General features: G+C 41.6%; 1 protein-coding gene across 2 annotated transcripts in view; it reads right to left on the bottom strand.

Moving 5' to 3' along the window:
- LOC139054394 (transcription elongation regulator 1) overlaps positions 1 to 13,204 on the bottom strand; it is a 317,005-nt gene that overhangs the window by 80,784 nt on the left and 223,017 nt on the right. For both annotated transcript variants that reach the window (XM_070531327.1, XM_070531328.1), the window contains exon 13: positions 9,713 to 9,863. In XM_070531327.1, the coding sequence (XP_070387428.1) occupies positions 9,713 to 9,863 (151 nt within the window). The remainder of the gene's footprint in view (positions 1 to 9,712; positions 9,864 to 13,204) is intronic.

The raw sequence follows: 13,204 nt of genomic DNA, 5'->3' as shown, positions 1-13,204 counted from the left end.
CTGCGTGCTATTGACAAAATCAGGCCTTGACCATTCGAACACCTCTACTGCAGCTCTGTCTCAACTGGAATGACTGAACTGTCATGCACTTCACTGCTTCCCATTCTCATTTTCATACCAATTATTTCACTTGATTGCTGGTCTAATTCCATACCTCAGTGAAATTGCGACCATGCAAAATTGCCAATCATGTGGCCAAGAAATTTGCAGCAAAGTCCCTACTAGCATGCATTCAAGCTGATGATGTTGCTCTGTCCTAACTCATATAGGAACAGTTTTGAATTGCATAGGCTCCTATGAGTGTCAAGTCCACATTACGAATGTACTCTCAGTCTCCTTGGAGCTAGAATTAACGAGATTCCACTGTAAAACATTTTCTAGCATCCCCTCAATTCTAAGAACTTAATAAGGTGAGTTAAAAAATGCCTAAGCACGATTTTAATATATATGCTTGCGAAGCAATTGAAATGGCCTTAAGAAATAAATAGAGATGTCTGTTAACATTTTGTTGTGTTTTGCACACACATTCTGACAGCAATATCACTGCAAGCACCATCCCTGACTGTATTAACATGACTACATGCAGTATTTTCCTATGTGATCACTAGTACCTTCTAATGACAAGTTTTAAAAAGTTTTTAACACTTACGATTTCAACAAGAGCAGAAAATACAAGCAGTAATAAGAATGGAACAAAGCTTCTTTGAAAATGATCCTTTCAATAAACTAAGTGGCTGGTACTGAGCTTGCAAGGCACTAGGCATGTGAAGCACACACACGCACACTGTCAACAGGCAAGAACATAAAAATAACTAGTGAATGTCTAGTGAGGTCGACCTGAAAGGAAGCAATGTTAGAGGCTGAAATAGCAAGGAACACACCATGTACAGAATCGCAATTGTATACATAAAAGTCACAGCACGATGAAAATGAAGACACTGTGCAAAATCATTTCAAAGAGAGATAAGCATTATTCAAGTAGTAACAAAGTCAGAGGAATTAACAAGTGATAAGTCACGCATGTCAAGAAAGTGCAATTTAAGTTATGGAAGAAACCTAGCTGCCAAGATGGATGTTGATGCCATCCAACTTAAATGCACAAGCTTTACGACACACAAGTCTGAAGTTAATCAGCGACTGTTGATAGTCCCCGAGGTGCATGCTGAGATATTGGTGCATTTTTGGCTTCTGGAACCTTTTCATATGTCTTAAGTTATTGTGGAAGCTATATAATGATCGAAAATGCACCTCCAGACCCAAATTCCAATAGCTGCTACTCGACAGTTTCGTTACTTCAGTCAAATGCCCATTGCTGCATCTGCAATTGTCTTCTGCAGGACAAGTAATCATTACCTTAATTATCTTGCTTTAGATGTCAGATTATACCTACAGCACACGATTACTAACCCTAGTCAACATTGCTACACACGAGAAAATAATACTGTTCCACACTTTAACATTACACATAATTTTGCTAATATTGTGCAGTTTGAATTTTCTTGTGTTAGTTTTCTTTATTACATAAATGGACCTCTACAATTCTGGCCGCATTGTTCCCCAATTGTGCTTGAAAGGAGCTAATTCTACATTACATTGTCCCTTTCATTTCATTTCCCCTTTGTAATGCTAAAACCCAATCCTCTGCATTATAAAAAAGTTAACCCTTTCCGTGCCATTGTTTTTTTTTCTTTACAAGAGCAAAAAAATTTACAGAATTATATTTTGCCCAATTCATTGTGAGCAGCTTTTGTCATTGCAATACAAGTACTTCACTTGTTATTTTCTGTAGTCTATTACTGTCAACTTGTTCCATGTTTTTGAGTTGCAGATAAGCATGGCCAGGCACAGAGAAAGTCTACATGAAGCTTGACATTCCTTTTAACAAAAGCCACACATGTTTTTGTTGTCCTCTATGTGAGGCACCAATGCTGGCACTTTGAAGAAAGGAAATAGCAGAGGCTCAGGTGGCAAAGCACTTATATTAGGCCACCTATACGCAAGAGAGGCCGCCAGAGGCTTAAACCCTTCCTTAAAATTGTCAGAGCTAAATTCAAGTTCCAAACATGACTCACTAGAGCTTCCCAGGCCTATTGCTTTACTTTTGAAGAAGCCTCCAAAAACACCACATTTTCAGCACTCTAAAACCCAGCCACCATCACTGAAGCTGCTTAGCTCCGTTCCACCACTTTTAAAATCCAAGGGTTATGCTATATTTCTGACAACTGTGGCAAAAATAAAAGATTTTCGGGGGAGCTAGTAGCACAAAATTTACAGCAAAATTATAAAACAACTGTCTCTTCTCTGGGGCACTCAGCAGATGAAAGGAAGTCCCTGGATGAGTGAGATTTGTGGGTGGCATGGAAAGGATTAAAGCCCTTCAATTGTAAGATACGCAAGTGCTACAAATCCACATACCTCTTCTAACGGAATAACTTTTTAAGATTAACGGCCCCATAAAATGGAAGTAACCAAAAAAAGTTCATATCAAAGTTCGTATCAAGCAGGTATCAAAAACCAAGTAAAAGGTTGCTCTTGCAGAATGAAGCAATGTTTTTTTAATCTGTCACTAAAAATAGTTATTTACGATGCAATTGAAAAAGCACAAAACACACGCACACACACACACTGAAAAACATTTAAGTTTAGCAAGGAAACAAAGTGAGATGACAAAAGCAGTTCATACTGTCAGTGTACATGCACAAATAAAAAATGATAATAAATCACTTTTATTAAATGTTTCAGAACTCATTAAATGCTGAAGGATGAAAAACTAATTTTTAGAGCAGTAGTATTATAAGCAAATCTTGGGGGGCACTTCAAGACCACCAAAGACTGAACTCTCTGTTCACGACTGTTTACAGGAAGTTCGTGAACTGCCTGTACTGTTGCTTAACTGCCTTAAACACAAGACACTTAGTAAAAACTGAGAAACATGAATATTCTCTTAAAGGGGCCTTCTAACACTTTTCAAGCCACTGTCTTTCTGTTGCCAGTGGTGAAGACTGTCGGTTGCAAATGCTTTTTGCGTAAGCCAAAGCAACGATATTCATATATTTCATATTTTAATCACACAATCAAACCACCACATTGCTGCTGACCACGTTGTCATCCAGTGGTACTCAACAGAAGCATCATCAATGTCACCACTCGCTCCTCCGTGATTGGCTAAAAATTAACTTGCAGACCAGTGCATTGCAGCAATACCTTGATTAAGATTTCATTTTATTTTTGTTTGCTGTTCTCTTTTGTTATATTAACGGAAACACAGAGTAGCGAAAAAAAAAGGGAAAACACAGTGCCGGTGCTGTCTGCTTCTTCGGAATCTGAGCAACGCTCCATGTCAGTGGTTCTCGGCCATGGATGTGCCGAGGACCCCTTGTGGACCGATGGAAGAGAGGGGGGACGCTTTGCAGTGACAGGGTGGGGGTCAATGGTTTATTTTCTTTTCAACGAACAAAATTGGCAACGAACATTGTGACGTGTTTTATTTTTTTATTATCTTGTGTGGATTCCTGACGTTCCGGGAGCAGGTCCCGGAACAAGAATGAATCAAGGCTAAACTGGCCTTCAAAAAATGCGCAATTAAATTTTTTTGGGGGGGGGGGAGGGGGGGGGGAGCTTGTGACTATCAAAATTCTCAAATACGAATAGTTAAGCTTCAAATATAGAATCGAATATGAAGTAATGATATGCACGTGCATTTATTAGCAAGTTGGGTTAATTTGATACATTGGAACATTGCAATTACATTTTCAATGTTACAAAACCAGGCAAGTAAGCCATTGCATACCTGCCTGCCAACCTGAAGATTTGAAAATTCATAAAACTATCACAGCGGGCGGGTACGCAGCTTCTCCCTTCCCTCCCTTTTTAACGGGGTTTACCTTTTGCGATAGGCTTACGCATGTTTTCACAACTGCAAGTGAAATCCGTGTCTTGCAGAGTAAAGAGCGAAAACTGCACTGGGGCACAATTTATTTTTGCAATGCTTCTGCTGTTGCCGACTTTGCCTGCTTCAGAAACTTCTCCATGTAGGTTTGCTCAAAGCAAGTACCACTCTAGTGCCCCTCGACCATCAGCAGACTTTTGAGTGTTTTCTCACACACAGATAAGCGAAACTCCGCTTGGGTTTTGTTCACAGTGCTGACCATTCTCTCACATTCAGCATTGCTGTGGGGAATGGAACGAATACCCAGCATAACCATTGAAGTTCTGTGGAACCTGAGCAATCTGTCGACACTTCAAACGCTTCCCAATTGCGACCACTGCAGGTCGCACCTTGGCTCATTCAATATGTCGGCTGGAACCCGATATGATTGCAAGTTGGCAAACACGACTTCAAGTGCGTTGATTGCTTCTTTTGATTCACCGCTCTACTCGGGTAGGATAGCAGGGAAGGCCATAATAAAATGATGCACGCTGTTGAATTAAGTAGTTTCCAGAGCATGTACTTGAGCAGCATCAGCCATCTTGAGATTGACGTCTTCTAGCAGAAATTTGTGGCGAATGTAATCACATGCTTCCGTTAAGTACAGACGTACAGCGGAGAAGGAACTGCTCTCTCTCAATGCAGCTCAGTGTCTCAACCATAGAGTAGGTTCTGCTGCCAATGACTATGTCTTCATTACCTTTCTGGTTCTCTGCAGCTCCATAGTCAACTTCCAGCAATGAATGACATACCTTGACAACAGCTGGGCACACAAATCTAGTCAGGAGATCCTCGAAAAGGCGTTTCAAGAGGCCCCCCAGTACATGAATCTGAGGAGCTGTTGCCCGAAGAAGGCAGTTTGCCTTCTCAAAACGGCATAACATTTCGGAGATAGACAGCATGCCCTATTTAGCTCCGATGACAAAAAATAAAACAGGCGCTCCTCAAGGGTCACGTGGCTGGCTTCCCCAGAATCCTTGGTATGAAGTTTTAGTTTTTTTGCTTGAGGTCCAGAATAAGCTCCTTTCTTCTTTAGCGAGAATTCATCACCGTCGGTGCTTTTTTTCCCGAGGCCTGCAGCACCCTTGTGAAGATGTGGAGCAGACTTGGGGGTCAGTGCAGGGTTTTTGAGGGTTTGTGAGGAAGTCTTCGGAATTTGGTACGACTCCAACAACAAGCTCTGCTTGTTGCACTGCTTTGTTTCAGATAAAAAAACAACAACAAAAAAACAGAGTAGTGGTTTCCACTGGTCGAGCAGCCTCTTCATACACTTTCCCAACGACAGCCAAAGTGTCGGCGAAAGCTTCAACATATTTCTGACCTTGGCATCATGCATTTTTTGGAACTATTTAAGTCTACCTTTCTATTACGAACTTTTCTCTGGGTTCAAAAAAAAAAAAAAGGAAGTCAACCAAAGCTTCACCAAACTTTACAGGAAGACGTGATGCTCCTTTTTGGGCGGCCAAGTTGATGAGATGGCATGGGCAACCAACCACTATCAGACCTGGTTGAGCCTCTCTCAATACAGTAGAAACACTGTTTTGCTTGGCGATCATGACATTGGCATTGTTCGAACACATAGCCAACAGGTTTCCAACACGCCAATTCCGAGACTTCATCTCGTCCAGAACCAAATTTGCAATCTTGTGACCAGTCGCTTCCCCTTGAATTGTCCAAAGGCAAAGAAGGCGGCTTTCGACTCTACCCGTTTCTTTAACGAAATATGTTGCAACAAAAGGGTAAAGCTGCGTATCCCTATTGTTACTGCCATCTACAGCGATCGAAAATACTTGCCGTTTTAGGGCATCCAGCAAAGCAGTCTCCATGTTGGCGGCCTTTTCCAGAACAATTGATGTCGTCTTTGTTCGTCCACAGGCGCACAGTTTCGCTTCTTTGCACTTGGGGAAAATCTTCCGGAAAAGCGGTCTGGCATGATCGCTGACACTCAGCGGGATGTTATGTTCAACTAAAAACGCCATGAAGAGGCATTCTGCACTTGTCAGTGCATACAAAACTTGCTAGACTTGGCTGACTGTCCACGGCTCGCAAGTATCCCTAATGCTTTTTCGAAGCGATGTGGACCTTGATGTTAGACTTGCCGCTATGCGAGATGTTCACATCACAGGCACACAAGGTGTAGAATCCGAACTCCCCTTTCTTCGACGGCACGAAGCAAGGAAATTCTGCCGTGTACGATTTCAAGAACACTTGGAAGTACTGTCGGGGCTTTGAGCCCGCCATTGCATTGCGAAGCCGCTACAGGCCGGAGTCGTACTGCGTCCGACGTGGCAGCTATTCACACAAAAGGCAAGGCCAACACTGCACGGACTGAAGCTGACATAAGTCCAAAGCCACATGCTAGCGCGAACAAAGGCAACAGCATGGCAAGCATGGCAAGAGGTTTGCGGAGGTGCTAGAGGCGCTATCGAGTTTTGGATATGGATTCGTGCAACCCCCTAATAGACGACAGAAGTCACTCCAACCTTGCAGCTTCTGATGATGATACCATGCATACGTATTGCCCTCTCATGGTGGCGCAAGGTACCAGGGTGTAGTTTTATTACATTTTCAAGTTTTTAATTTTTTTGCAAATAGTATGTTTTCTGTAAAATTTCAAGCAAGATTTGTAAAATCGTAAGACTGCTCGAAATTCGTAATTTTGCGGAAAATTCGGAAGAGTTGGCAGGTATGCCATTATATTAAATCATTGTGCATTTGGTTCATGTTAACTTGGAAAAATGAGTAATTTCCACTAGCTGCACTCGCCAACCTGTGGCTCTATGCGGCATCAAATGCCCATAAGCTCTGAGGCATATAACCCTGTTCCAGTCGTCACTTATCGCGCTTGCTTTCAAGCAATGAACTCAGAATTGGGGGTGGCGCTGACAAAAGAGAGAGAGAGAAGAAAAAAAGCCAGTAGATCCCACACCCTGTGGGATTCGATGTTATGCGAAGTAGTTCGCAAGGAGCCCATCAAGTTAAGAAAGCGACCATGAGAACACCAAGACGTAAGGGGCTGTTTCATGACCTACATGACATGCATGTCATGATATTCATGTCCTGACCAATCACTTATGTTGGTCATACACTGTTGTAATACTATGCTAATTTTGGTACGTACCAAGTTAATGAAACAACCATGAGGGCACCAACATGTAGGCGGCTAGGATAGATACTGTTATGCAAAAGTGGCAAATGTTCGCCAGAAATGCTTCGCATTAAATAAAAGCACCCTCGCTGTCAGCAAACCCGTGCCCCTTGCAACTGAGAAAGTGGCTTTCCCGCAGAGTTTATTGTTTAGTGGCTAAGTGTGCTTTACAAGAAAAATTTTGCCAGAAGCATGAAATTATCACGAAAGTCAGTACAATATCGCCACAATATTCTTAGATGATATAGAACCAAATACTAAGAACCATGTTTGCTCCTGCACAGCCTGCAATATAGTTGATTTAATTCGATTATTTGTATCCAACCGAATATTCAAAGATTTTCGAATATCTGTTTCTCAAATCGAGTTTGAATACTTTTTCTTCTTTTGTGCCGTTTCTTTTTTATTTATTTCTCTCTCTCTCTATATATTTTTTCGGGCTTGGGTCTTGCAGACACCCAAAAATGGCTTCGCAGACCCCCCTAGGTTCTGCAGACCCCCACTTGAGAACCCCTGCTCTATATTACAGAGAAGTGTGCACACAAGTAGTGTATCTGTTCGAGAGTTTCTTGCTTGTACATGCTCGCGAGCTACCTTGTTTTTCATGTACACTACACTCATGAGTGTTATTTGTGCGGCATAAGTTTCTCACCTTGGTGCATTGTTTTTGGCACACCCTTTTTGTTGTTCGTGTTACTGGCCTGAACTGCCTGCGCAAGTTATAAAAGAAGAAAGGAGATGTCACAAAGTCTTAGGATGCCTGACCGGGAGTGCCAACCATGCCTAGGGAGCCTACATGAATTGGTTACAAACGAGTCCATGTAGGGCCTCTAAATGGCGTGGTGCAGCTCCACATAGTTTATTACCATGGTAATGATACAATCATCACACCAGAGAACTGTGCACCAGAGTCCGTGAACGTGGAATGGGCAACCATGGTGTGTGCCAACTTCTGCTATGTAGGCGCTTGGAGTGCTCACGATTGGTAGCGAGCTGCTATGTCTGTGGTTCAGAGAAATGGGGATGGGAGACTGCACAAAATTCGAGTTGAGGGAATGCATTTGTTTCTTGTATTTTGAAATTACTTGTCTAAATAAATTTGAATTGAGCACCCCTATTGGTGCTGTTTTTGTTGCATTTAGCTCTCCAACCATCGACCTACGTAATGTGCAACTGAAACATGGTGGCTTCAAAAGTGTTCGAGGGCCCCTTTAAAAGATGTTTACAGCAGGTATGGCTCAGGTCATTCAAGTTCTCGTGAGGAAGCAAAACACGCCACTTCAAAGGTTTTCACCAATGATTGATTCCAATGAGTGACACTGACTACAAATAAAATGGCATTAAAACACACACACGTGCACGCATCCACACTTATATAGCTAGCAAGCTCAAGCTTCACCAAGAGAAAAGTTGGGCAAGTCGGACGATTCACACATTAAGTATAAAGGAAGTAACGCAGCACTCAAGGACACACTGATATGAAGCGGACATGTCAGTGTCTTTGGGTGCAGTGCTGCTTTTTATTGAAAAAGCAAAAGCCAAATCTGAACTTTCTTTGGGCTTAAAAATATTTAGATGACAGCACTTCCTGGCTGGCTGCTAAGTGGCTGCTAACCCAGAAATCTCCGTAGAAGTAACCTTCCTGTATTATCAACACATGCATCCTATTCCTTCTTATTATACACAGTTTCTTTTGCTCAAGTAGATCAATAAGGCCAAACAGGAACATTAAACATGCCTGCACACTGTTTTACCATAGTGAAAATCTGTAATGTGTATGCTCCAAGATGTGTAAAATGCAATTGTCAATTTCTTGATATGAAAGAAACACAAAATAAAAATTGCACTTAAATATGAAAGCTTTGCTAACAATGAAAAAAAAAAAATTACGAGAGTAAAATTTTTTCTGTGCTCACAAGCCTACACAGTAATTTAGCCAATGTGCGGCAACAAGCTAGCTAGCATATTTCGATACAAGCTGTACAGTGCAAAACAAGAGCAGGCAGACAGTCCTAATTTTGATTTAGGAAATGATGCCTGGACATGATGGAAGTGACAAAAAGCAAATTTACTTCTTTGCCATCAGCCACTTCCTTCTTCGTCAGAGGAATGACTTGACAGGCTACAAAAAAATTAATAAAAAGCTAGCCTAAAAGGTGAATTCCAAGTACATGCTACCACTGTACTCTGTAAGGTTTTATTTACAAGTATACTACAGCTGAGCATTGTGTTAATCGATTCTGCTTCAACCAAGAGAGGAATGCATTTTCGCAATAACAGAATATCCAAAATTGGCTCCAGTGCACCTTTTCCGATTGGTGGTAACAAGACAACAGGCTCAGCTTCTGACAAACCATTACGCCTAAACCAGAATGTGCTGCATCACCCATACTTTAACTTTTGCAAACACATCAAGTAAATTGAGTGTGCGTGTGCTTCATAAAAAAGTATAGGCAGAATTTTGACTAGCAAAATTAACATCGAAAGTGAAATTTGAATATCAGCAAAATGAAGAAAAAAAAAAAACTGCAGCTAACTTGCATAACAAGAGAGAATGCTTGAGACTAAGACATGCCTGCTGTACTTTGACTAGCATGGAGAGCATCACCTGAGGCAGTGATGGTTTGCATACCCACCTTTTCTCTCTGGTTCAATCTTTCTTCTCGTTCCAGCTTTCGAAGCTCCTGGACATAGTCGTTGAACATGCTTTCTCGCTCCCGCATCTTCTCTATGTTCTTGAACCTCTCATCCTTACCATATTTTTGTGCAAAGTCACTGAATGTTGATCTGCAAGCACAAACATTATCAAACTAGTACTTAGATGATCTTTGGGGAAAGTGAATTCACAAGTACTTTGATACCTTACAACTTCTAAACACACAGCATATTTCCGAGCCTTGAAAGATATAAAGCAAAGCGGGAGCTCTTAAACACACAACATGAAAAAGGTCAGCATGAATGATTTAACAATTTCAGTTAATCGAACATGCAGCCACATTTTATCAGTTTTAAAGTAGAAAGCTGATGTGGAAATCCCATTAGAGCTCATAAACAGAGTAGAATGTGCACCCATCTAACAATAAGTTTTGACCAATATTTTATTAGGAAAAGCGTAGAATGCCTTCGATTCTGGCAATAAGAAAAAGATAAAACCAGCAAACTAACTTTGCAGACTGGAAATTTATTTACTTAATGTACATCGACATTGTGTTCAGACAGCACTTTATCGCTATCTATTCAAAGCCACAACATGTCCTTCGTACAGTTGCTAACGTGCTTGATAGATAGTCTTCATTTATCAAATGACTCCTCAACAATTGCAGATGAGATTGTGGTCCATGCCTTGACTAACCACTTCTCAAGCTCGTCCTGTGATGCATACAATTCTCCAGTACGCTAAGAACACGTGATGCGACTTGTTCGTGCTGGCCTAAAATGTAAAATAACTTATTTGTATGTGCTTTCATAATCAGATTGAAAGTGGCAGGTCGTCATCATCATCATGCTAAGCGTGAACTCGACCTGTCGCCTTCCATGGTCATCATGCTGTGATGGCAATGGCAATGTTGCTCGCTAGACTAGCTCTGATGGTAGAATGCCACGAATGCAGTTTTGGTTTCACATTACATTGCACTGCCCAAGCAATTTTCGGACTAATTTTCACGTAGAAAAAGCATATGTTAGAATCGGGTAAATACTGTAATGATTCATTGCACGCTACCAATTTCACTTAAAAATCTTCCAGGTGTAGGCCAAAAATAGGTGTTTTCAATAGGAGATGACATATGTTCGACGCATTCACTGTACCCTAAGCACCGCCAATACAGCCACTGTCACTAGGGGAGTCACCAATTGCAGTCAACATTGGGCTTGGGCACATGCACATGCATTGGGCGGAAGTTTCATCCCATAGAAATGTATGGGCACAAGCCGTGACCTTCGGTTAGGATTGAAATATGCAAAAAATCAAATTAACTGAAGTCCCATAAATGGAAGTCTACTGTACAGAATGGTGTCACATATGTTATTCTCCCCACAAGTATCCAAAATGTTAAGCAGCAACAATGATCATAACAAAACATGGCTGACCCACTCTTTTGGAACCGGAGTGATAATACAGCAGCACATATGCTTGTATGGCGCAATGTGGTGACCAGTGGCGTGAAATCATTGCAACCTTGCATAGAAACATAAAATAAACAAAAGAGCACATCGTCCATGCTACTCATCTTCCAAGCACATAGTCTGGTGCACAACGGTACTATACAAGTGGCATCAGTGTGCTTCAAAATGCAGCCACCAATGATCTGCCCTTAAAATTTTAACAGAAAAAGTTTAAGATGTCTTCTGGATAGCAGGGAAAAATATCATTTAGGCAGCAAGAAGCCACTCCAACAATAATAATAAACTCGTAAGCATTTGCTTACTAACTAAAATTAACAAGCAAGCTGTCATGCACGCACAAGCAAGCAGAAACACATCTCACTCGACTTGCTGTCCAAACACTGGCGTGAGGAAGAGCAGCAGCGAGCAATTTGGCCTTCATGCGAACACAGCGCACATGAGGCTATGAACCCTCAGCACACCTGGACTCTGTACTTATCTCAAATCGCTTTCAAGATAAGGCTTGCACAGCCGTGCTCAGTAGCGCCATACGCAGCCGCCACCGGAGTAACCCCCTTCAGGCATTGCACACAGTGGTAAACGGCATGCTTCCTCCTCGCATTTTTCGCTTGCGTATTTGAGATCAAGCCACCATCCCTGGCTCTCCCTTACATGCTTTCACTCGCACCTACAGCACAAGGCGACACCGACGGCAGAAATTATCCTGGAGAGTCAATATAATTGCTATCGCAATATAATAAAATGAAGCCTTATTATAGTGAACCTCCATTTAACAAAATCCGTGGTGGAACAAACCATCTTCAGTTCCCTATCTTGGTTCCACTGAAAACCACGAATTTCTTTTCCCACAATTTAACGAAGTAATTCGATGACACGGCTTCGATTTAATGAAGTTTTCAACCATTCCAAGCATGTACTTGGAGCCTGCATGGCTGGTAAATCTGGCAAAACGCTATTAAAATCTCAGCCAAGGCAGAAACTATTTGTAAACATCCTTCTACATGAAAACTTTGATCGGCAAAAATGCTGTCGAAGCAGGAGAGGCACACCTATTTGCCCCCTTGCAGATATTGCAGTTTGTGCGAGACAACAAAACCAGCGCAGCATTACACAATAACCAAACTACTCAAATACGAAAGTGCGGGCGGCACAAAGTCGAGTGAAAACAAAACCTTTCGACTGCCCTCGTCATTGCGAATGGGCTCTTTTTCATAAAAATTAAGTAGGACTCGACAGGTAGCATACTCTATCTTATAATGCAATGCAATGATCTCATTATTGTGAGTGGTTGAGTAGGTACTAGTGACAGAATTATAATGAAAAGTGCCTACATCATCATGCTAGTACCTGAGTCACATGTGAGTCTCAAATAGTGTCTTGCATTTATCTGAATTTCTCTATTACTAAAGCTCTGTTCGCAATAATATTGATGCCTTAGACATTCTCAAGAATTAATCTATAACTTAAGATTGAGGTAAATGCATTTATAGTATTGCGTGCTTTGTTCCCGCGGGCCTAGCGTAGGAGGCTGTGTAATCTCAAGTTTTGGAGACATGGCAAACCAAGAGACTACATGAAGCGTTTACTCCACATTTCCAGTGCTCACCAGATGTATGTTGTGACAGCAAATTTTTGTGGTCATCCGAGTGAGATCTATTCATAGTTGCCTGTATGTGCAAGACACAGTGTTTGTTAATTTAATTAGCAAGTGAATGTTTAGTGCAAGTTACATGGCCAATAAAACTATGAACCTTACTTTGTGTAGTTGGCTCTTTGCTATTGCCATCAATGCTTCTCCCTTTGGGCTAAACCAACTTTTCAGAGACTGATATCGAAATCTTTTTACTTTTGTTTTTAATTTGTGGATGCCATCTGATGACACCTGTGGGCATCAAGAGCGGTCAGCCATGGTGTCCAAGGTCTGTGGCACAACATGATGCAAAACACAAATCTTAGACATCACAAGCCATGCTGATCCAGTGCTGTCAGCGTGATCTGCACTG

This window comes from Dermacentor albipictus, chromosome 1 (assembly GCF_038994185.2).
Source record: "Dermacentor albipictus isolate Rhodes 1998 colony chromosome 1, USDA_Dalb.pri_finalv2, whole genome shotgun sequence".
Lineage (NCBI taxonomy): Eukaryota > Metazoa > Arthropoda > Arachnida > Ixodida > Ixodidae > Dermacentor > Dermacentor albipictus.
This window is presented reverse-complemented; position numbering and strand designations above follow the sequence as displayed.